Raw genomic sequence first — 22,500 nt, 5'->3', positions numbered from 1 at the left:
AGCCCTTACCTCTCTGATTCCTGCCCAGCCCTTACCTCTCTGATTCCTGCCCAGCCCTTACCTCTCTGATTCCTGCCCAGCCCTTACCTCTCTGATTCCTGCCCAGCCCTTACCTCTCTGATTCCTGCCCAGCCCTTACCTCTCTGATTCCTGCCCAGCCCTTACCTCTCTGATTCCTGCCCAGCCCTTTTTGATCTGTTCGCCCCAGTGCTTTGACTTGGATTTGGCCCACTGCTCACCAAATAGTGACTCCGGTAAAGCTAGAGTGTCTCCAGCAGGATTGCATCCTTCCATCGGGACGCTGTTTGTTATTTTCCCTTAATCCTGGGTGGAGACGTGGCTACACGCCACTTCCAGCCCGGTAAGCCTTCGAAGACTAGCCGAGGGGTCTTTATTTTATTATTTTATTCTTTAGGTGTCTTTATTTTATTATTTTATTCTTTAGGTTTGTTCAGCTGAGGTGTCTTTATTTTATTATTTTATTCTTTAGGTGTCTTTATTTTATTATTTTATTCTTTAGGTTTGTTCAGCTGAGGTGTCTTTATTTTATTATTTTATTCTTTAGGTTTGTTCAGCTGAGGTGTCTTTATATTATTATTTTATTCTTTAGGTTTGTTCAGCTGAGGTGTCTTTATTTTATTATTTTATTCTTTAGGTTTGTTCAGCTGAGGTGTCTTTATTTTATTATTTTATTCTTTAGGTTTGTTCAGCTGAGGTGTCTTTATATTATTATTTTATTCTTTAGGTTTGTTCAGCTGAGGTGTCTTTATATTATTATTTTATTCTTTAGGTTTGTTCAGCTGAGGTGTCTTTATTTTATTATTTTATTATTTAGGTGTCTTTATTTTATTATTTTATTCTTTAGGTTTGTTCAGCCGAGGTGTCTTTTTATTATTATTTTATTATTTAGGTGTCTTTATTTTATTATTTTATTCTTTAGATTTGTTCAGCCGAGGTGTCCTTAGATTTGTTCAGCCGAGGTGTATTTAGATTTGTTCAGCCGAGGTGTATTTAGATTTGTTCAGCCGAGGTGTATTTAGATTTGTTCAGCTGAGGTGTATTTAGATTTGTTCAGCCGAGGTGTATTTAGATTTGTTCAGCCGAGGTGTCTTTAGATTTGTTCACCTGAGGTGTCTTTAGATTTGTTCAGCTGAGGTGTCTTTAGATTTGTTCAGCCGAGGTGTATTTAGATTTGTTCAGCTGAGGTGTCTTTAGATTTGTTCAGCTGAGGTGTCTTTAGATTTGTTCAGCCGAGGTGTATTTAGATTTGTTCAGCTGAGGTGTCTTTAGATTTGTTCAGCTGAGGTGTCTTTAGATTTGTTCAGCCGAGGTGTCTTTAGATTTGTTCAGCCGAGGTGTTCAGACAGACAGGACCGGAGTTACTAATCCATCTGCAGTGTTTTGTTTTGCTCCCCCTCCCCATTCTACACTCAATCTCCCTCGTTTACCCTCACAACCTGAACCTAGACCATAACAGCACACACACACGCACACGCACACACTCTCACTCTCACACACACACACACACACATGTGGCTTCAACCATATGGTGTTATCGCGGCTTTCTAATCCATTTTTGAACGGGATACCTTATTATTTTTGACAGTATGCCGCGTAGGTGTAGTTTGTGTTGTGATCACTGGGTGCAGGGTGTCTTCTGTGGTGTGTGTGAGTGTATCACAGTACCTGAGTGTGAGGTGTGTGTGAGTGTATTACAGTACCTGGGTGTGAGGTGTTTGTGTGGATGCTTCCTATGCCTTCCTGTCTCAACTTTACTCTTCTCTCTCACACACACACACACACACACACACACGCACTCTCTCACACACACACACACACACACACTCTCTCTCACACACACACACACACACACACACACACCTGCTTGGTTGTTCACCAGTTGAAGAATAAGAGGCCTGCGGGTTACAATGCCTGACCCTCGAGGAAGAAAATCCCTGAAAAACAGGAGAAATAATCACACACTGACAAAACCTCAAACACACACACACACAGACACGTACACATTACACATTACAGTTAATCCTCAAATTGTGTCCGGGATTCTATTTGAAGCCGGGCCTCGGATAATAGCCGGGGGCGTGGCCGATTCGGACAAATAAAGGTTGGCCCCCAAATTCAAGCCGGGGTAATATTGCCTACAAGTAGGGCTATCAGTCCATGAGCACTAGAAGACATTGTTTCGATTTAACTCAATGAAATAAAAGAACTCTTCTTAATATTTTAGGTTTAATTTAGGCTACTTGGCTACGCAATAAGGTTTCCATGTATTTACAGCACAGCGCAATTCAATGAATGAATGAAAGCGGCTGCCTTGGCTCGCAATAAACAGACGGGTGGAAATCCCAACACTCTTTCAACTACCTAAAACTTAACAGTGAACCATCAAATACCCCCCAGATTTCAGTGCCTATCAGTCCCAACATTTAGCAATAGAATCAAACAGTCCAAAAGTAAATAAAATCCCAAACCAAAGCGAAAATCTTTTGATAGCCTGCCGGTATGCTGCTCCGAACGAAACGCATGTCTCACAATAAAACGCACTTTAGGAAAAAAAGATCCTTAACTTGCTGTTATTTACGTTAATTTGTTATTGTTCATGAAGGGGTGTCTGGCAAGTTGTTATTTTATGGATTCTGGACTTGCATGTGATTTATTGTGTTTGAGAATATTTGCGATAAACTAAGTCTGTTAAGACTGACACTATGACTTACCAAACGGTGTTTCCTGATTAGCCTACACTAATTGATTTCTGAACGGTTACAGGAAGTGTTGAACAGTGTTGGCCCACTTGAAGTGTAGCCTTTTACTTTATTTCTAAGAATAAAATTCTACACCAGAAGCCTAATAAGAAATAAAGGCCCGCCTCGAATACAAGCCTGCCCCAAATAAAGGCCTGTGCTTTGTGCAGCCTAAGTAAATAAAAGACCCCGGACACAATTTGAGGATTTACGGTATATTAATGGCATTTGGCAGAAGCTCTTATCCAGATCGACGTACAGTTGATTAGACTAAGCAGGAAACAATCCTCCCCTGGAGCAATGCAGGGTTAAGGGCCTTGCTCAAGGGCCCAACGGCTGTGCGGATCTTATTGTGGCTACACCGGGGATCGAACCACCGACCTTTGCTGGTCCCAGTCATGTACCTTAACCACTATGCTACAGGCCACCCACATACACACACACACACACGCATGCGCACATACACACAATCACATGCACACACATACACACACACTCACACAGGGCTACAGCAGGAGTGCAGCTACAGCAAAGAGGGTTACTGAACATTGTGTTCATGCCTGACTCTTACTGAAAAATGAATGAATGTGTGTAAATTATTAATGATGGAGAACAATACCTGAGCCCAGAGAGACTACACCTCCTGTCCATCTCTGACTCTCATTCTGGAACAACCAGCTTTTGCATACAGGCAGGAGCTTGTCCGTGTGTTACCATCAGATTAATCATCACAATCAACTCAGATCAGAGATACTGGAATCAAGTGGAGTTAAGGATGAACTTTACAGATTAAAAATAAATCAAAGCAATACAGTCTAATATTTGGCTGCATAGCCCTAAATTCAGTAACTACATCACGTCTACAACCTACTGGGTTCTATGAAATTCAGCGAGTGAAAAACCTTCCACTTTTTTATGAATGCTTTGGTGTGTTTGGTGGTGCAAGTGGCTTGTTCATGGTGACTGTTTTGCTGCAGGATGAACCGGTTGGTGTTGGAAATTCTTTGTCCAAAATCTGCCTGGACAGCTGCCATCCTCCATTACATCAGTAAAGACGAGGGAGCAGCCATGACACACACTACCTCCATTTCACAGATGATGGGCTTGCATCATAGTCTGTTCCTTCATTCTTTCTGTCGCTGTGGTAAAGGTTTCTCCTGTCTGTAAAACTGGCATCTTCACCCCTGCCCTCTGGGGACTGCCAGTGGGGCCAGTGATGTCAGACTGTTGTTTTAGGGTTAGGGTTCATCTGTCATCAACTGCAGCTGTCCTCCTTGCCCAACCTGCATAGCCTTTCTTTCACAGGGTTTTCCACACTGCTGTAGTTGATATACCCAGTTGATATACTACAGGAAACGTGAAAGGGCAGAGTCGGCTCTACTTCCTCAGGAGGCTGCGGTCTTTCAATGTCTGCAGTAAGCTCCTCTGGATGTTTTACCAGTCTGTCATCACCAGTGTCCTTTCTTATGCCGTTGTGTGCTGGGGTGGCAGCATTAAGAAGAGGGACGCTGGGCGACTGGAAAGGCTGGTAAGGAAAGCTGGCTCTGTAGTTGGAATGGAGCTAGAGTGCTTAATATCAACAGCAGAGAAAAGGACACAGAACAGGATCCTGGCAATCCTGGACAATGACCGCCACCCACTATATAACACACTTAACAGACAGAAGAGCATCTTCAGCAGCAGACTCCTGTCTCTGACATGCTCAACAGACAGGTTAAGAAGGTCCTTTGTTCCATGGGCCATTCAGTTATACAACATCACACAAAACGGGAGGAGAGAATTTGACTTTTCAGCATGAGTCTCTTTCCCTGTTGAATTTTCTACATGCTGTACCTTTATAATTTTATTTGACCTTCTGAAGCTCTTTTATGCTTAAATCATATTATTATTCTTTGTTAAGCAATTATTTTATGTTCACACTCCTTGTATGCCCGTAGTCATACCTAACAACAAGCACAATTTGCACTGAGTAAATCCCTGCACTGTTTACTGTTTACTTTGTACTTCTGCACTACCACCATTGCACACAATCTACCAGAGCACCTTATCATGGTCAATATATCACAGGGCCAGTCCCTACTAGGCCTTTGTAATCACTTCACATGCTCTTTACTTCTTACTTTTCTGTGAGTGATTTTGATCTTTATGTGTGTGAGATATGTGTGTGTATGTATAAGCTACTGGATGCCTAAAATTTCCCTCGGGATGAATAAAGTATCTATCTATCTATCTATCTATCTATCTATCTATCTATCTATCTATATAGCTCTACCTGTCTGTTCAGGTTTTCCACACTGGTGTAGCTGATATACCCAGTTGATACAGCTCTACCTGGCTCCTTAGTGCCGTCACTACCACATACTCTCTGGATCATTTTTATTGCACAGGGTGTGTGTGCGTGTGTGTGTGTGTGTGTGTGTGTGTGTGTGTGTATGTGTGGAGTGGTGTATATCAGTGCTGTATACAGTGTAGTGGTATGTTCAGTGCAGTAATGCATATTGAATGGTGGTTTTAACTGGTTGCCTTTCACATTGCTAAGTGTACAGATCACTGCAAGTCCAGAGAGCAGCCCACGCCCTGAAGGAATGAAACTTCAAATCTGCAAATTAAGCAACAACATTACTACAGGCAGAACTTGGTCAAAGGGCAAAAGCAGTGTGGGCTGTTTCAGTACTAAAAGCAAACTAATAAAAATAAATGAAAAATAGACTCTAATTCTCACCCGGAGATTAAAAAACATGGCCACCGGCTGATTTTAGGCTTTTAAAGCAAAACGGCATTTGCTTGCAGTGCAAAGGCTTTCACGTGACCACACCTGTCTGCACGGACCAGGGTACACCTGGATTACGCAATCTTCAGCTGTAGATAGGATATATATAGTGTAATATTTCAGACTTAACCAAATCTATTACACTCTCTCGAGGACGTGTCAATATCCAACACATTTTGTGTTACTATTTTTGTTGTACTTTCAACACATTTTACGTCAAATGCGCTACTTTTGTATTACAAATATACAATGGAGGTGTTATAAGGAGACTGTTGAAAGCAACACAAAATTGTTCTCCATGTCTTGTTCTTAACTTGACATGGAGATGTGCTTAAAAATGACACGTTATGTGTTTATCTTCATTTTCAGACACTTTCGCAGTTAACACAAGATGTTCTCACAATGTTACTGGAATGTTTTGCCAGCATTGTGAGAACGATTTGTGTTGTGTGGGTTTCTACAAGAGCAACCGTGCTCATATAAAGTGGGCTAAACGTTATCTTCCGTTCGCATCAGAGAACGTCGTACATTAGAATTGAACATTCCCTCTCATTCGAATATGCTCGTGGATCTGCTCATTTACCAGACTATCTGGCTGGCACAATAGCCTAAATAATAAATACAAGGAAGAATTTGATGCCACAATTGGTATAGCTTCGTTTGGCAGTGTATCTTACCAGCCAGTCGCACAATTTATAATCGGGTCAATGTACGCTACACACTTTTGCAAGCTCCATTTCAACAAAAACCGAACGGATGATATGAGCTTTATACAAAATCTGTTTTAATAGGTGAACTTGGTTTCAGTGTTTTTCCCAGACGAAATTACACAATTCCCATCCTGTTTTCTTCCTCAAAGCTGTTCCCGTTTCCGTGGTTTTCGGGGTGCCACGCAACTACCGCAAAATACGACAGTTTCCTTACTTTTGCCCTGCCCTCCTTGTCCGCCTCAACTACGGTAAAAGCGTAAATGGTGTTGGAAAATGGTACCATTCCAGAACGGAAAACTAGCCACTTAAAAAAGCAGAACAGAACCGGTCCGCTATACAATCAGGTTAATTATGAACATGTTAGGGCCGAATAATATCAACGGACAATTAAACAAAAATTGTGCCACTGAAATACAAAAGCAATGCAAATATGCGCTCGTGCCGTTACTATATGTTTTAATAGAATGCATAATGAAATTGATGTCAGGCTACCTGCCGACGAAATTTTCCAAGACTGAGCTTTTCCCGGCGCTCTGCCCTCCAACCACAGCGATCTGCGGCAGGTCCAGGTTGCAGCTCTGTCCGATGGAGCTGAAGGCGTCTTGCAGTTTATTGATGAGGGGAATCAAGTCCTCCATCCCCCGGTTCCCCATAGCTGCGTACCGCTAGGCTCGGCTCTTACTTTGCAATCGTAAACTGGGAAAGAAAAGATAGATTCGTGGTCCAATTTTGTTTGGAAGTTGTCTCTACTTCTGTTTGTTTATTTTAATGTTTAATCGAACAACATAAATGTGATGAAATTATAGTTACAGGCTGCGCTGAGAAATACAACTCAAGTTACTACACAAAACTTCTATCCGGTCAGGCGACACCCGACCTCCGCAAGAGCTTAGAGATCCGCCTCCTGTCATCCAAAGACACTTAAACCATTGGCGAAATCTACTGCCACTCCTCTCATTGTGCACGAGAAGCACGAGCGTCGCCCGAGCATCCCGAGGAAGCCTCGTTTGGGTCGAAACGTCGATGATTTAATTATAGCAGTTAAAAAGGAGCATTGCCCAGCAGCTGCTGCTATGCCGTATTAAATATGCGCGTTGTAACTCAGTTCACCTTGTGCTATTGTTGACCGGGGACTGTTTTACCTCGTGCTTCATTTCATTTCTATCTGGAGGTTTTGATGGAGTAAATGGTATTTGATAATTTTGCATGCCAATTATTATTCCATATTATTATGATTGATTTCCGTTGCTGTCATCTCGAAATCTGAGAATGGTGACAGTTTAAATATTTTTACCATGCAAAGTGTTTTTACCGGTATTCCTATGTTTAGTTGTTCTTACAAAACTTAAATAATACAGTTAGAAATACTGGATACATGTTTTATATGGTTATTTTCGTGGTTCTAAATACAGGGAATAGAGAAGAATTATTGAAATAAATAAGAATACTGTAAAGAAAATACTGTGGGTTTGTTTCGCAGTTTTGTTTTGTTTTCAAACAAGCAGGTTTTGATACAGTTTACTCTTTTAGAACTTTTCACACAGTTTGCACAAGAGCACTGTATGTGGACCATTACATGACATTACATTAATGACATTTGGCAGACACTCTTATCCAGAGCGATGTACAGTTGATTAGACTAAGCAGGAGACAATCCTCCCCTGGAGCAATGCAGGGTTAAGGGCCTTGCTCAAGGGCCCAATGGCTACACCGGGGATCAAACCACCAGGTCTCAGTCATCTACCTTAACCACTACGCTACAGGCCGGACCAAACTGAACGATTTTTTTCATTGATTTTACAAAAAATACTGAACCCCCACCCAAAAACTATACATTTACGCAGTTTTGCGTTTAAGGTTTTGAAAATTGAGCACAAACTTGTGAGATTAGCACCAAAGTGATTGTAAAAGAAACTGTAATTGGTGTCAATCGAGTGATTTGGTTCAGCAAATTATTTTTGTTTTATGTGTACTGTATTCAAGCAATTGAAAAAAGTGTTTAGTTTTGAAAAATGCATTTTGAGTTTTGTGTCTACAGTTTGCTTTTGTTCAACTCCTGGATATTTATTGAAGTAATTCAGATTATGATTCAGAGACCGTCTGCATAAGGAACCTGAAGAAGAGGCTTTGCGACTGGTGCATTATGGGCCAGCTGCAGCTTAGGGGTGTGAACGGTTAACCGAAACTGAAACAAAAAATTGATAACCGATAAGTTTTGTTTTTTTTCTGAAGATGAAATGGTAAGCTCAGTTTAAAATAAATGCATGTTCACCACTAGGCATATTATTGCGGTTCTAAACTATTCTAAACTGGCAATCGACTTCAGTAGTTTGAGCAAGCAATCTGGCCATTTCAGTGGGGTGTATGCTGCAGTGGTTGAATGCTACAGTATTAGAGTTATCAAATAATTTCTGTAGCTGTTGGTTGATTTATGACTTACTGTAATGTTATCTCGTTTCTTAAGGCTCACAGAAGATCCGTGTTTATTCGTTGACTCGCAAACTGAACGTAGCTTTCCACTATGCTGTATTTACAAATAAACAAAGCAATACATAATTGGACCAACATTGCACTAAATATTACAATACACTGTCCACAACCAATCAGCGGCCATTTCATTACATTACATTACGTGGCATTTAGCAGACGCTCTTATCCAGAGCGACGTACAACACCGTCTACCATCCTCCAGGGCCCCTGGGCCCCTGGGCCCCTGGGAAACTTCCTTGATGAGCTAGACACCCTTCTCAGCTCCTTCCCTGAGGATGGCACCCCACTAATTCTCCTTGGAGACTTCAACATCCACCAAGAAGCCTCCCAGGCTGCTGCCTTCCTACCGCTAATCCACTCCTTCGGCCTCTCCCTGCAACACTCTCCTCCAACCCACAAGGCGGGCAATGTCCTAGACCTTGTCTTTGTGAGGAACTGCTCATGCTCTGATTTCACGGTTACCCCTCTGCACACATCTGATCACCACTTCATCTCATTCTCCCTCCCTCTTCCTCCCCATCCTCCTCCCCCTCCTACCACCCACACGTCCTCAGCCCGCCATAACCTCCGCTCCCTCTCACCCTCTTCCTTTGCCAGCACCGTCACCGCCTCACTCCCCCCTCTCGAATCCTTCTCCAAACTCCCCGCTGACTCTGCATCTGCCACCCTCCTTTCATCTCTCTCCTCCGCCTTTGACTCTCTCTGTCCGCCTGTCTCAAAGCCACCTCGCACATCCCCTCCCAGTCCTTGGATATCAGACACCCTCCGTACCTCCAGGGCCAGCCTCCGCGCAGCGGAGAGGAAGTGGGGGAAATCCAGAGACGCTTCAGACCTCACGACTTACCAGTCTCTCCTGGTGGCGTTCTCTTCCGCTGTCACTGCCGCCAAAGCAAAATACTTTCAAACACAAATTCAGAACTCCGGTTCTAACCCCCGGAAACTTTTCTCTATTTTCTCCTCTCTCCTCAATGCACCGCATCCTCCTCCTCAGTCCTCCTTTTCTGCTGATGACTTTGCTGATTTCTTCGATGAGAAGGTCACAGTCATCCGTAGATCCTTTACAACCACCGCCCCCCTCACCGTGCCCTTCCCCCCCTCTAGGCCCATCCCTTCCTTTTCCACTTTCTCCCCCCTTACAGACTCTGATGTTTCTCAACTCCTGCTCTGCCACCGCCCTACAACCTGTGCACTTGACCCTATCCCCTCTTCTCTTCTCCAAACTATCACACCTGACATTCTCCCATTTGTCACCTCCCTTGTCAACTCCTCCCTGTCTTCCGGCATCCTCCAAGAGGGCCCACATCACTCCGCTGCTAAAAAATCCTACTCTGGATCCCTCCATCATCTTGAACTACCGCCCGGTATCTCTTCTTCCATTCCTTTCTAAAACTATAGAACGAGCCGCTTCTACTCAACTTTCTTCTTTCTTTTCTAACAACAACCTGCTAGACCCCCATCAGTCATCAATACCCAACTCTTTGTCTCGTTCCCGCCGTCTGATACGCAGGTTTCAGCCCGTATCTCTGCTTGCCTGAGGGACATCCAGAGCTGGATGGACAACCACCATCTAAAGCTCAACCCAGGCAAGACTGAAATGATATTCATCCCTGCTAAAACCTCTCCCCATCTGGATCTCTCCATTTCCCTCGGGGATACCACACTCACGCCGTCATCCAGTGCAAGGAACCTCGGTGTGGTGATGGACAGCAGACTGTCCCTTTCCGAGAACATTGTGGCGGTGACCCGGTCATGCAGGTTCTTCCTATACAACATAGGGAGAATCCGCCCCTTTCTCACCCCCTACTCGACCCAGCTCCTGGTCCAAGCGATGGTTCTGTCCCGCCTGGACTACTGCAATTCCCTCTTGGCTGGCCTCCCAGCGTCTGCCATCAGACCCCTCCAACTCATCCAGAATGCAGCAGCTCGTCTGGTCTTCAACCTTCCCAAATACTCACACGTCACCCCCCTGCTTACTTCCCTCCACTGGCTGCCTGTCATGGCTCGCATCAAATTCAAAACATTGGTGCTAGCCTTCCAAGCAGTTAAGGGGTCTTCCCCAGCTTATCTACAAAAAAATCATCAGACCCTACACCCCTGCCAGACCTCTTCGTTCAGCCTCCACAGGCCGCTTGGCACCTCCCCCTCTCCGAACCTCCACATCACGCTCACGACTACTGTCTGTTCTGGCTCCTCGGTGGTGGAACGAACTCCCCGTTGAGGTCAGAACTGTAGAATCTCTCCCCACCTTCAAGCGCAAGCTGAAGACACACCTCTTCAAGCAGCACCTCTCCCCATCCCTCCTTACCTCCCTGTGAACCTTAATTGTTGTCTCTGTGACTTGCTTTGTGTATCGGTATTCTTAGTTGGCTAGGTAAGCAGTGTTTGGATAGTTAACTTTGGTCACTTTTGGTGTTTCTTTGTTCTCAAAAACAATTAAAAAAAAAAATAAAAAAAAAGGGCCCTCGTCCTTATCCTTGTTGTACAGGTAGCAACTGAAATTGTACATCCCTCTAGGGTCTTTCAGCGAACTTATCCCTGGTTATGGGTATGCACTTTGTTGTACGTCGCTCTGGATAAGAGCGTCTGCCAAATGCCAATAATGTAATAACAACAAAGTGCAAATCAAACACAAGAACAAGTGCAAAAGTTGACCTGAGAGGACAGTACTGTTCCGAGTCCTAGTGTGAACATACAGAAATTCAGAACCCTTGAAGAGTACAATCAACTTTCAAACTAGCATACCACAGTTGGCAGCTAGAAGACAACAATACAACAGCCAATAAAAACAATACCTATACAAGTAACGATATCTATACATAAGTGCCATTACGGTCTAAGGCTAATCACGGTGATTGTGAGTTGGGGAGGGAAAGGTGTAGCCTGAAGAGATGGGTCTTCAGTCTGCGCTTGAAGGAGGTCAGAGACTCTGCCGTTCTGACATCCACCGGGACGTCATTCCACCACCGTGGGACCAGGACAGACAGCAGTCATGAGCGTGAAGTGCAGGTGTGGTGAGGAGGAGGTGCCAGACGGCACGAAGTGGCAGAACGGAGGGGTCTTGTTGGTGTGTAGGTCTTTATAAGGGATTGAATATATACAGGGGCTGATCCTTTAACTGCCTGGTATGCGAGCACCAAAGTTTTAAATTTGATGCGAGCCATAACAGGCAGCCAGTGGAGGTTGCTGAGCAGGGGGGTGACATGTGAATGTCTGGGAACATTGAATAACAGACGGGCTGCAGCATTCTGGATGAGTTGTAGGGGTCTGATGGCAGATGCTGGAAGGCCAGCCAGCAGAGAATTGCAATAGTCCAGGTGGGACAGGACCATTGCTTGAGCCGAGTGGAGTAGGTGGTGAGAAAGGGTCGGATTCTCCGGATGTTGTACAGGAAGAACCTGCACGCCCGGGTCACAGTAGCGATGTTCTAGGAGAAGGATAGCCTGTTGTCCATCACCACTCCAAGGTTTCTTGCACTAGGGGACGAGGTCACGGTGGTGTCCCCCAGTGAGATGGAGAAATCAGAGAAGGGAGAGGTTAAAGCAGGGATGAAGATCACCTCCGTCTTACCTGGGTTGAGCTTTAGATGGTGGTTGCCCATCCAGCTCTAGATGTCTCTCAGGCAGGCGGAGATACGGGTAGAGACCTGTGTGTCTGATGGGGGGAAGGAGAGAAAGAGTTGGGTGTCATCGGCATAACAATGATAGGAGATGCCATGAGCAGAGAAAACGGGGCCAAGGGATCTCGTGTAGATGGAGAAGAGGAGGGGTCCGAGGACTGAGCCCTGGGGGACTCCTGTAACAAGGGGGCGAGGGGTTGACACTCCTCCAGCCCAGGACACCTGGGAGGACCGGCCAGAGAGATAAGATTGGATCCACTCTAAGGCTATGCCACAGATCCCTGTAGATGCCAGGGAGGCTAAGAGGATGGAGTGGTTGACCGTGTCGAACGTCGCAGAGAGGTCAAGAAGGATCAGGACAGAGGAGAGAGAGGTTGCTCGTGCAGCCTGAAGGGACTCATTGACAGAGAGGAGTGCAGTCTCTGTCGAGTGGCCAGGTCTGAAGCCGGACTGGTGGGGGTCCAGCAGGTAATTCTCAGAGAGGAAGGAAGAGAGTTGGTTGGAGGCGGCTCGTTCAATGGATTTGGATAGAAAAGGAAGGAGAGATACCGGACGGTAGTTTTGAATGCAGGAGGGGTCTAGAGTGGGTTTCTTTAGGAGCCGAGTGATGTAGGCCCTCTTGAATGATGAGGGAAAGCAGCCAGAGGACAGAGAGGAGTTAACAAGGGAGGTGACAAACGGGAGGATGTCAGGCATGATTGCCTGAAAGAGGTTTGAGGGGATGGGGTCCAGGGCACAAGTAGTAGGGTGATGGGAGAGCAGGAGGTGAGACACATCAGCATCTGTAAGGGGACAGAAAGAGGAGAAACAGGGGGCAGACACAGAAATGGAGGCAGGCATAGAAGTGGTGGTGGTCGCGAAGGTGCTGCGGATATCTGCAACCTTCTAGTCAAAAAATACCGCAAAGTCATCAGCAGTGAGCGAGGACTGAGATGGTGGGGGAGGTGTGCTGAGGAGAGAGGAGAAAATGGAGAACAATTGACGAGGGTTAGAAGTGGAGTTCTGGATTTTTGTTTGGTAGTAATTTCTTTTGGCAGTGGTGATAGCAGAGGAGAATTCCGCCAGGAGAGACTGGTAGGAAGACAGGTCCAACGGGTCTTTTGATTTCCTCCACTTCCTCTAAGCTGCACATAGGCTGGGCCTGGAGGAACGTAGAAGGTCAGAAACCCATGGGCTGGGAGGGGAGGATTGAGCAGGCCGGGAGACAAGAGGACAGAGCGAGTCAAGGGCTGAGGAGAGAGAGGAAAACAGCACGGAAGATACGGAATCAGTGGGTAGTTTGGAGAAGGATTCATGAGGAGGGAGGGAAGCAGTGACTCTGGGGGCAAGGGAGGAGGTCAAAAGGAGTGAAGTAGTGGTAAGAAGGCAGCAGACTGGGAGGCTTCCAGGTGGATGTTGAAATCACCCAGGAGGATAAGTGGGGTGCCATCCTCAGGGAATGAGCTGAGTAGAGTGTCAAGCTCATCAAGGAAACTTCCCAGGGCACCTGGAGGACGATAAACAACAACAATATAAAGTTTAACAGGGTGAGTAATTGAGACAGCGTGGCATTCAAATGTGGATAGGGATAGGTCAGTGAGGGAAAACGCAGAGAATTTCCACGAAGGAGAGATCAGCAAGCCAGTGCCACCTCCACGGCCAGAGGGCCGGGGGGTGTGTGAGAAGGAGAAGGAGGATGAGAGGGCAGCGGGGGTGGCAGTGTTCTCTGGTGTAATCCAGGTCTCGGTGAGGGCAAGGAACTGTAGGGACAGGAGGGAGGCATAACCCGTAATGAAGTCAGCCTTCCGTGTGGCAGACTGGCAGTTCCATAGCCCCCCTGCAACTGTGAAGTTGTCACAGGGGGTCAGTGAGGGGTAGCAGAGGTTGGTGAGGTTCCGTCGCCGTGGAGGGCCACGTCGCTGGAAGCGCGTTCTGGAGGGGCGAGAGCAGACCGTAATGGGGTGCTGACACACCATACCATTCCAAAATGGGAGGGAGCGTCGCTCTGAGCACGCCTATATAAACTGCTAATTACTAATGCAAACTAGCAATCTAGAAATTATCCTAACAATTGCAGCGTCCAAAGTATCTTAACTGATTCTGATCACCTAATCAGAATAACAGAACCGAGCGAAACTGCCGGCGGCTGGTGAAAAACACACGAGATTTGCTAACTAATAACATAAAATGCAACACACCTGGTCTAACTAACGCAGTAATTTGACAACAAATCTACAACTGCTGATAGACTAACAAGGTTTCCTTATAACCTACTGCTCACACGCAAAAAACACAGAAACAATACTTAAGTTCGCTGGAGGTCTTCAAGTACACACGGCTAGTGGAAAAAATGCACTTCTCTGCCGAATTGCAAACAATTCCACTGTTATATAGCGTCGCTCTGAGCAAGCCTATATAAACTGCTAATTACTAATGCAAACTAGCGATCTAAAAATTATCCTAACAATTTCAGAGGGTTAAGAATGCAAAAACCGCATGGAATTGAATGCAACAGTATTACAGTTGTCAAATAGTTTTTGTGTGTTTTAAATATATAGATGTTAGTTCACTTATGGCTTATTCTATGGCGTTTCTTCATCCGTGTTCATTCGTTGACACGCGAATTCAAACGAACGGCAAACTGAACTTTTAAATAGAGCTTTCCACTATGCGGTATCTACATAAAAATAAATAAAGCAATACATTATCATTAGGCTATTTATCCATCGGATATTGAAAGCGAAAATTCCCCGGTTTCAATGAAAAATGGACTCGTTAATCTCACCACTACGATTGTCCCACGTCATATAAAACGCATTGGAATATAAAATGCAAGTTTACCGTTACATAAAAATATATCAAATTGTACAGGGACCTGTAGCCTATTGGCAGGAAAGTAAAATCATTAGACCAGTCGCCTATGGTATCAGCCAAATATTGCGTGACCACGGAATTTTGAGTGCACAACCCGGTCTGTAACAAAGTTGTTCACAGCAGCATATTTACAGATTACATGCCAATCAAGGGATGAAAACATAAAGAATCATAATTTTAACCGATGCATTAAAAAAAGACACACGATCGACCAGTGGACGTAAATTACAGGGAATTCTACAACTATTTCACTGCACAATGTCAATGTAAATGTAAATATTTAATTTGGCATTTAGGCTGACTTACTATTATCGGACTTACAATGTTAACATTTAACTATTGAGATGGCCCAAAATAAAGTTTGGAAATGCAATAAAATTTCTCAGTAATAAAAAAAAAAAAAGGAAAAAAAAGACCCCTAACGGCCATAAGCAGTATCGGTTAACCGTATAAAAGGCATGTGAGCAGATTAATTTCACAACTCATTCAGAATTACACACATAAATATCACTTTTCATACTACACCAGTATTTCTTTCCTTGAGTACAGCAGTCCAAAGTAGCATGCATCGTAGGAAATGGTTCCAAACAAAAATAATATTAAACAAAATGTTTTAATAGTAATCAAGTGATGGAGTAATCAAAAGATTCAAGTGATGGAGGCAGGTCAGCAGAAACTTAAATATCTAAAATATTGATCATCACAGAAAAATTGTAGTGGATATTATTATTTATTTATTTGTAAGTTTTATTTTCGAATTTTTCCTTCTCTCGCAATTTGGTAGCCAATTGTACCCCGTCTGATTCAATTAGAGCCAGTATTAAATACACGGCCCACACCCCGTCCCTCAGCGGCCCGAAGGATCGTGACCATGATTCCGAGGCGCCCGAGGAGCTTATTGTGTGGCCATCTACTAACGCTGCCAAGCCCCTCCCTCTGGAGCAGCCAAGTGTGCTCGACTTTAGGCAGGACCGGGAATCGAACTGCAACCGCAAGTCTGCTGCGCCACCGCGGCCCCGTCATGGATATTATTTCATAAAAATAACCAAAAACCACAGAAAGTGTAAATAAGAAAGCTCCCTCAGTCTCAGTCAGTGTCTCCATCTTAAATAACTCCCAGACTCAGAAAGACAGTAACTTTATTTCAGTGCCAAATATCAGACACCCTTTCTCCTTCATTTCAGAAAGAATGTATTACACAGCAGCTACAGTGTATAAACATGGTTATTTACATCATTATTACTATGGGAATCACTCAGTGTAACAGAGACTTTAAATTATACCTGACACTTTCAGTTTAACAGTGATTAATAACATCATATTTAACTAATACTGTTTAACAGCATTCAACTGACATAACCACAAAGTTATAAAACTAAATGTATCATTTTAAACCCATGTAAAAATGCTCATTACATGCACAACTCTACAACCTTCCACCTTTAATATAGTTGGATTGTAATACTGTTTGACTGTAGGGCTGTTTGACTGTCACACTGTTTGACTGTAGGGCTGTTTGAGTGTAGGACTGTTTGACTGTAGGGCTGTTTGAGTGTAGCGCTGTTTGACTGTACCTCTGTTTGACTGTACTGCTGTTTGACTGTAGGGCTGTTTGACTGTAGGACTGTTTGAGTGTAGGCCTGTTTGACTGTACCTCTGTTTGACTGTAGGGCTGTTTGACTGTCACACTGTTTGACTGTAGGGCTGTTTGACTGTAGGGCTGTTTGAGTGTAGCGCTGTTTGACTGTACTGCTGTTTGACGGTAGCGCTGTTTGACTGTACTGCTGTTTGACTGTAGGGCTGTTTGACTGTAGGGCTGTTTGACTGTAGGGCTGTTTGACTGTAGGGCTGTTTGAGTGTAGGCCTGTTTGACTGTACCTCTGTTTGACTGTACTGCTGTTTGACGGTAGCGCTGTTTGACTGTAGCGCTGTTTGACTGTAGGGCTGTTTGACTGTCACACTGTTTGACTGTAGGACTGTTTGAGTGTAGGGCTGTTTGACTGTAGGACTGTTTGAGTGTAGCGCTGTTTGACTGTACCTCTGTTTGACTGTACTGCTGTTTGACTGTAGGGCTGTTTGACTGTAGGGCTGTTTGACTGTAGGGCTGTTTGACTGTAGGGCTGTTTGACTGTACTGCTGTTTGAGTGTAGGCCTGTTTGACTGTAGGGCTGTTTGACTGTAGGTCTGTTTGACTGTACCTCTGTTTGACTGTACTGCTGTTTCCATTAAGGAAAGTCACACAGAAGGTTCAGCCCATGGGCAGATCAGTGGTCCCAACCCTAAAAGCATACTATGCAGGATATTGCTTCCCATCTACACCCGCACTCTCACCCCTGCCTACCTACACCCCCAAGATTATTCTGACCGCTGCAGACTACAATGTGATAGCTGTGATAGCAATGAGTTCACTTATCAAACCGCCATCGAATGACTCATAAAATCGCTTTCTACACAAGCAATTGAGCTAGCGATTTAACAGACGTTACTCATGTTTGTATTTATAGTTAGTAGCTAGCCTATAGTTAGCTAAGTTACTGCAATTGCGTCAATGAAAAAACACGGAATAGCCACATTCAGCCGCCAGCTGACGTACAAAACGGAATTTAGTTAGCTTATAAAAAAAAACCTACCTTTTTTCTAGAGCCTTCTGCTAGATTTTAAAATTTTTTCTCATGTTTTGTATTTCTTTTTTAGCACTTCTGCTTTTTCATCTGCAGCACTTTGAGATTTAAAAATATATATATAAAGTGCAATACAAATAAAATGTATTATTATTATTATTATTATTATAACAACAGCTACCTACTGTTAGCGAACACTGGCCTGCCACTTGCAGGCCTCCCTCTTGTCCTCCTTCTATTGGACCATAGAGCATATGAGTTCAGTGTAATGGACCATAGAGCGTATGAGTTCAGTGTGATGGACCATAGAGCGTATAAGTTCAGTGTGATGGACCATAGAGTGTATGAGTTCAGTGTAATGGACCATAGCGTGTATGAGTTCAGTGTGATGGACCATAGCGTGTATGAGTTCAGTGCAATGGACCATAGAGCGTATGAGTTCAGTGTGATGGACCATAGAGTGTATGAGTTCAGTGTGATGGACCATAGCGTGTATGAGTTCAGTGCAATGGACCATAGAGCGTATGAGTTCAGTGTATTGGACCATAGAGCGTATGAGTTCAGTGTGATGGACCATAGAGTGTATGAGTTCAGTGTAATGGACCATAGCGTGTATGAGTTCAGTGTGATGGACCATAGCGTGTATGAGTTCAGTGCAATGGACCATAGAGCGTATGAGTTCAGTGTATTGGACCATAGAGCGTATGAGTTCAGTGCATTGGACTCATGCTTTTCAGATACAGCACAGAAATAAAAAGGGCCATGCCCAGAAGAGGTCCAGAGGAGTTTTGAGAAGAACAAATACAAGTAAACAAGCAAGGTATTGGGCAGAAGTGAACACAGTAATGGCTGAGCATGTTTTGTAATCCTGCATAGTATGCCTTTAAGAAGAAACATCATGTCCTGGCGTGTGGTGCAGCGCTTTGAGAAGAGAGCAGTGCGTTCTGGGTATCTGGTGGCTTGGTCTCCATGGTAACAGCCTGGCAGTGTAGTGCAGGTCAGCACACTAATACGGGGGGGGGGGGGGCACAACAGTTTCCTGTCTACATGAAAGACATTTTTAAAAAGCCTCAGACCCTAACCCAAACACCTCACATCCGAACACATACACCTCACATCCGAACACATACACCTCGCATCCCAAACTTATCCAAACACACACAACTCACATCCCAAACACATCCAAACACACAACTCACATCCCAAACACACACACCTCACATCCCAAACACATCTCAAACACATACACCTCACATCCCAAACACATACACCTCGCATCCCAAACACATTCAAACACACGCCACATCCCAAACATATCCAAACACACACAACTCACATCCCAAACACATACACCTTGCATCCCAAACACACAACTCACATCCCAAACACATCCCAAACACACACACCTCACATCCCAAACACATCTCAAACACACAGACCTCACATCCCAAACACATCCCAAACACACACACCTCACATCCCAAACACATCTCAAACACACACACCTCACATCCCAAACACATCTCAAACGCATGCACCTCACATCCCAAACACACACACCTCACATCCCAAACACATCCAAACACATACACCTCACATCCCAAACACATACACCTCACATCCCAAACACCGACAGAAACACACAAGGGAATCAGCACAACACTAACACACACAGTAAAGCCAGGGTGCCTGAACTCTCACACTCTCACACTCTCACACACTCACACACTCACACACTCACACACTCACACACTCTCACACTCTCACACTCTCACACTCACACTCACACTCACACTCACACTCACACTCACACTCACACTCACACACACACACACACACACACACACACACACACACACACACAGGGTGCCTCGGCAGCACTGGCTCGGCTCACACTCGGCCCACCCTGGCGTCTCCGATGGCGCCCCAGACGTCGAACACAAATTCGTCAGGGAACGCAAAGTCCCCCAAGGTCTCATCCAGAGCCTCTGAGAACTCATCTGGGTTCTGCTTGTCCCTGCCCAACTCCACCATGGAGGCAGCTAGAGAGAGAAGAGAGTCATACACACACACTCACTGATAGAGCAGAGTCATACACACACACTCACTGATAGAGCAGAGAATCATACACACACACTCAGATAGAGAAGAGAGTCATACACACACACTCACTGATAGAGCAGAGTCATACACACACTCACTGATAGAGCAGAGTCACACACACACTCACTGATAGAGCAGAGAGTCATACACACACACTCACTGATAGAGCAGAGAGTCATACACACACACTCACTGATAGAGCAGAGAGTCATACACACACACTCACTGATAGAGCAGAGAGTCATACACACACACTCACTGATAGAGCAGAGAGTCATACACACACACTCACTGATAGAGCAGAGAATCATACACACACTCACTGATAGAGCAGAGTCATACACACACACTCACTGATAGAGCAGAGAATCATACACACACTCACTGATAGAGCAGAGAGTCATACACACACACTCACTGATAGAGCAGAATCACACACACACTCACTGATAGAGCAGAGAGTCATGCACACACACGCACTGATAGAGCAGAGAGTCATACACACACTCACTGATAGAGCAGAGTCATACACACATACTCACTGATAGAGCAGAGAGTCATACACACACACTCACTGATAGAGCAGAGAGTCATACACACACTCAGATAGAGCAGAGAATCATACACACACACTCACTGATAGAGCAGAGAGTCATACACACACACTCACTGATAGAGCAGAGAATCATACACACACACTCACTGATAGAGCAGAGAGTCATACACACACACTCACTGATAGAGCAGAGAATCATACACACACACTCACTGATAGAGCAGAGAGTCATACACACACACTCACTGATAGAGCAGAGAGTCATACACACACACTCACTGATAGAGCAGAGAGTCATACACACACACTCACTGATAGAGCAGAGAGTCATACACACACACTCACTGATAAAGCAGAGTCATACACACACACTCACTGATAAAGCAGAGTCATACACACACACTCACTGATAAAGCAGAGTCATGCACACACTCACTGATAGAGCAGAGTCATGCACACACTCACTGATAGAGCAGTCATACGAGTCATACACACACTCATCGAGAGTCATATATATATATATATACACACACACACACACACACACACACACACACACACACACACACACACCGAGTCATATACATTACATTACATTATTGGCATTTGGCAGACGCTCTTATCCAGAGCGACGTACAGTTGATTAGACTAAGCAGGAGACAATCCTCCCCTGGAGTAATGCAGGGTTAAGGGCCTTGCTCAAGGGCCCAACGGCTGTGCGGATCTTATTGTGGCTACACCAGGATTCGAACCACCGACCTTGCGTGTCCCAGTCATTTAGCTTAACCACTACGCTACAGGCCGCCCCACATATACACACACACAAACACACACACACACCTAGTCATATACACACACACAAACACACACTCACACCCACACACACACACCGAGTCATATACACACACACAAACACACACCCACACACACACGCATCGAGAGAGCAGTCGCATTCGTGCACACACTCACGCACACACCTAGTTCACTGTCTCGGATTCCCATGTAGTTCTCCAGCAGGTCATCCACTTTCTCAATGGCCTTCTCCTCAAACGCAGATGGCTGGGAAACAACAGTAAGCAGTTACTACATTCTCCACACACACATACACATTCCAGAGTTACACACAACAAGGATTATTATTCTGAGACACAAGAATTGCAACTCCTACATTACACACAAGCACTGAACTCATTTTATACACATGTGCATTTCACCAAAGTTCATATGACAAAATGACAAGGAAAATGGGTATGGCTTAGGGTTCCGTGAGAATGGGTTAGGGTAGGGTTCTGCAAATGTAACTAAATTCCCATGTCTAGGTCATTTATGTAAATGAGGAAGAGCAGTGGCCCCAGCACTGATCCCTGTGGGACTCCACTTCCCACAATACCCTGCTCAGATAAGGCCCCTCCTACTACTACTCTTTGTGTTCCATCGTGTAGCCAATTCCGAACCCACTTTTAAATGGCTCCCAGAATTCCTACCGTCCTCATTTTGTTAATGCGGTACCTTATCGAATGCTTTTTGGAAATCTAGATATATAATATCATGAGCCCTGCTATCATCAAAACACTTCCTCAAAGAATCCCAAAAGGTTTGTCAGGCATGACCTACCCTTTCGAAAACCATGCTAGCTATCCCTTTGAATGTTATTATTTTCAAGAAATAATTCTAGTTTGTCCCTAATTATAGATTCCAGTATTTTACATGATACAAGTTAGACTGACAGGCCTGTAGTTTCCTAGATTGGTACGGTCCCCTGATATATTGGTATTATATAACCCAGTCATCTGTCATCTGGTATTTATCCAGTTTCTAAAGACTAAAAGTCAAAAAATGGTTTAAAAATGATCTCACTTAACTCTTTGAGCACCCTTGGGAATATGCCATCTGGGCCTGCTGCCCTATTTGTCTTTAGTTTATGTAATTTATCCAATATTTCTTTAACCCCTATCTCAATATTGGCTAAGACATTGTTAGTATTGAGTATGCCTTCCGGCCTACTAGTAACCTCCTCCCTGG

At 44.5% G+C, this 22,500-nt stretch overlaps 2 protein-coding genes across 5 annotated transcripts in view; both read right to left on the bottom strand.

Annotated features, from left to right (window-relative positions):
- The window catches only part of LOC133116378 (dynamin-2-like), a 54,097-nt gene extending 46,989 nt beyond the window's left edge, over positions 1-7,108 (bottom strand). For all 4 annotated transcript variants that reach the window (XM_061225860.1, XM_061225877.1, XM_061225868.1 and 1 more), the window contains exons 1-2: positions 6,732-7,108; positions 1,882-1,955 (exon numbers count right to left, since the gene is read on the bottom strand). In XM_061225860.1, coding sequence (XP_061081844.1) covers positions 1,882-1,955; positions 6,732-6,892 — 235 coding nt within the window. In that variant the 5' untranslated portion in view covers positions 6,893-7,108. The remainder of the gene's footprint in view (positions 1-1,881; positions 1,956-6,731) is intronic.
- A 9,212-nt stretch (positions 7,109-16,320) lies between these two features.
- The window catches only part of LOC133122491 (PDZ domain-containing protein GIPC1-like), a 17,071-nt gene continuing 10,891 nt past the window's right edge, over positions 16,321-22,500 (bottom strand). Inside the window, exons 6-8 of the mRNA XM_061232480.1 lie at positions 21,456-21,537; positions 19,725-19,861; positions 16,321-18,825 (exon numbers count right to left, since the gene is read on the bottom strand). Coding sequence (XP_061088464.1) covers positions 18,703-18,825; positions 19,725-19,861; positions 21,456-21,537 — 342 coding nt within the window. The 3' untranslated portion in view covers positions 16,321-18,702. The remainder of the gene's footprint in view (positions 18,826-19,724; positions 19,862-21,455; positions 21,538-22,500) is intronic.

This window comes from Conger conger, chromosome 2, assembly GCF_963514075.1.
Source record: "Conger conger chromosome 2, fConCon1.1, whole genome shotgun sequence".
In the NCBI taxonomy this organism is placed as follows: domain Eukaryota; kingdom Metazoa; phylum Chordata; class Actinopteri; order Anguilliformes; family Congridae; genus Conger; species Conger conger.
The sequence above is the reverse complement of the archived record's forward strand: the minus strand, read 5'-3'. Positions and strand labels throughout refer to the sequence as shown.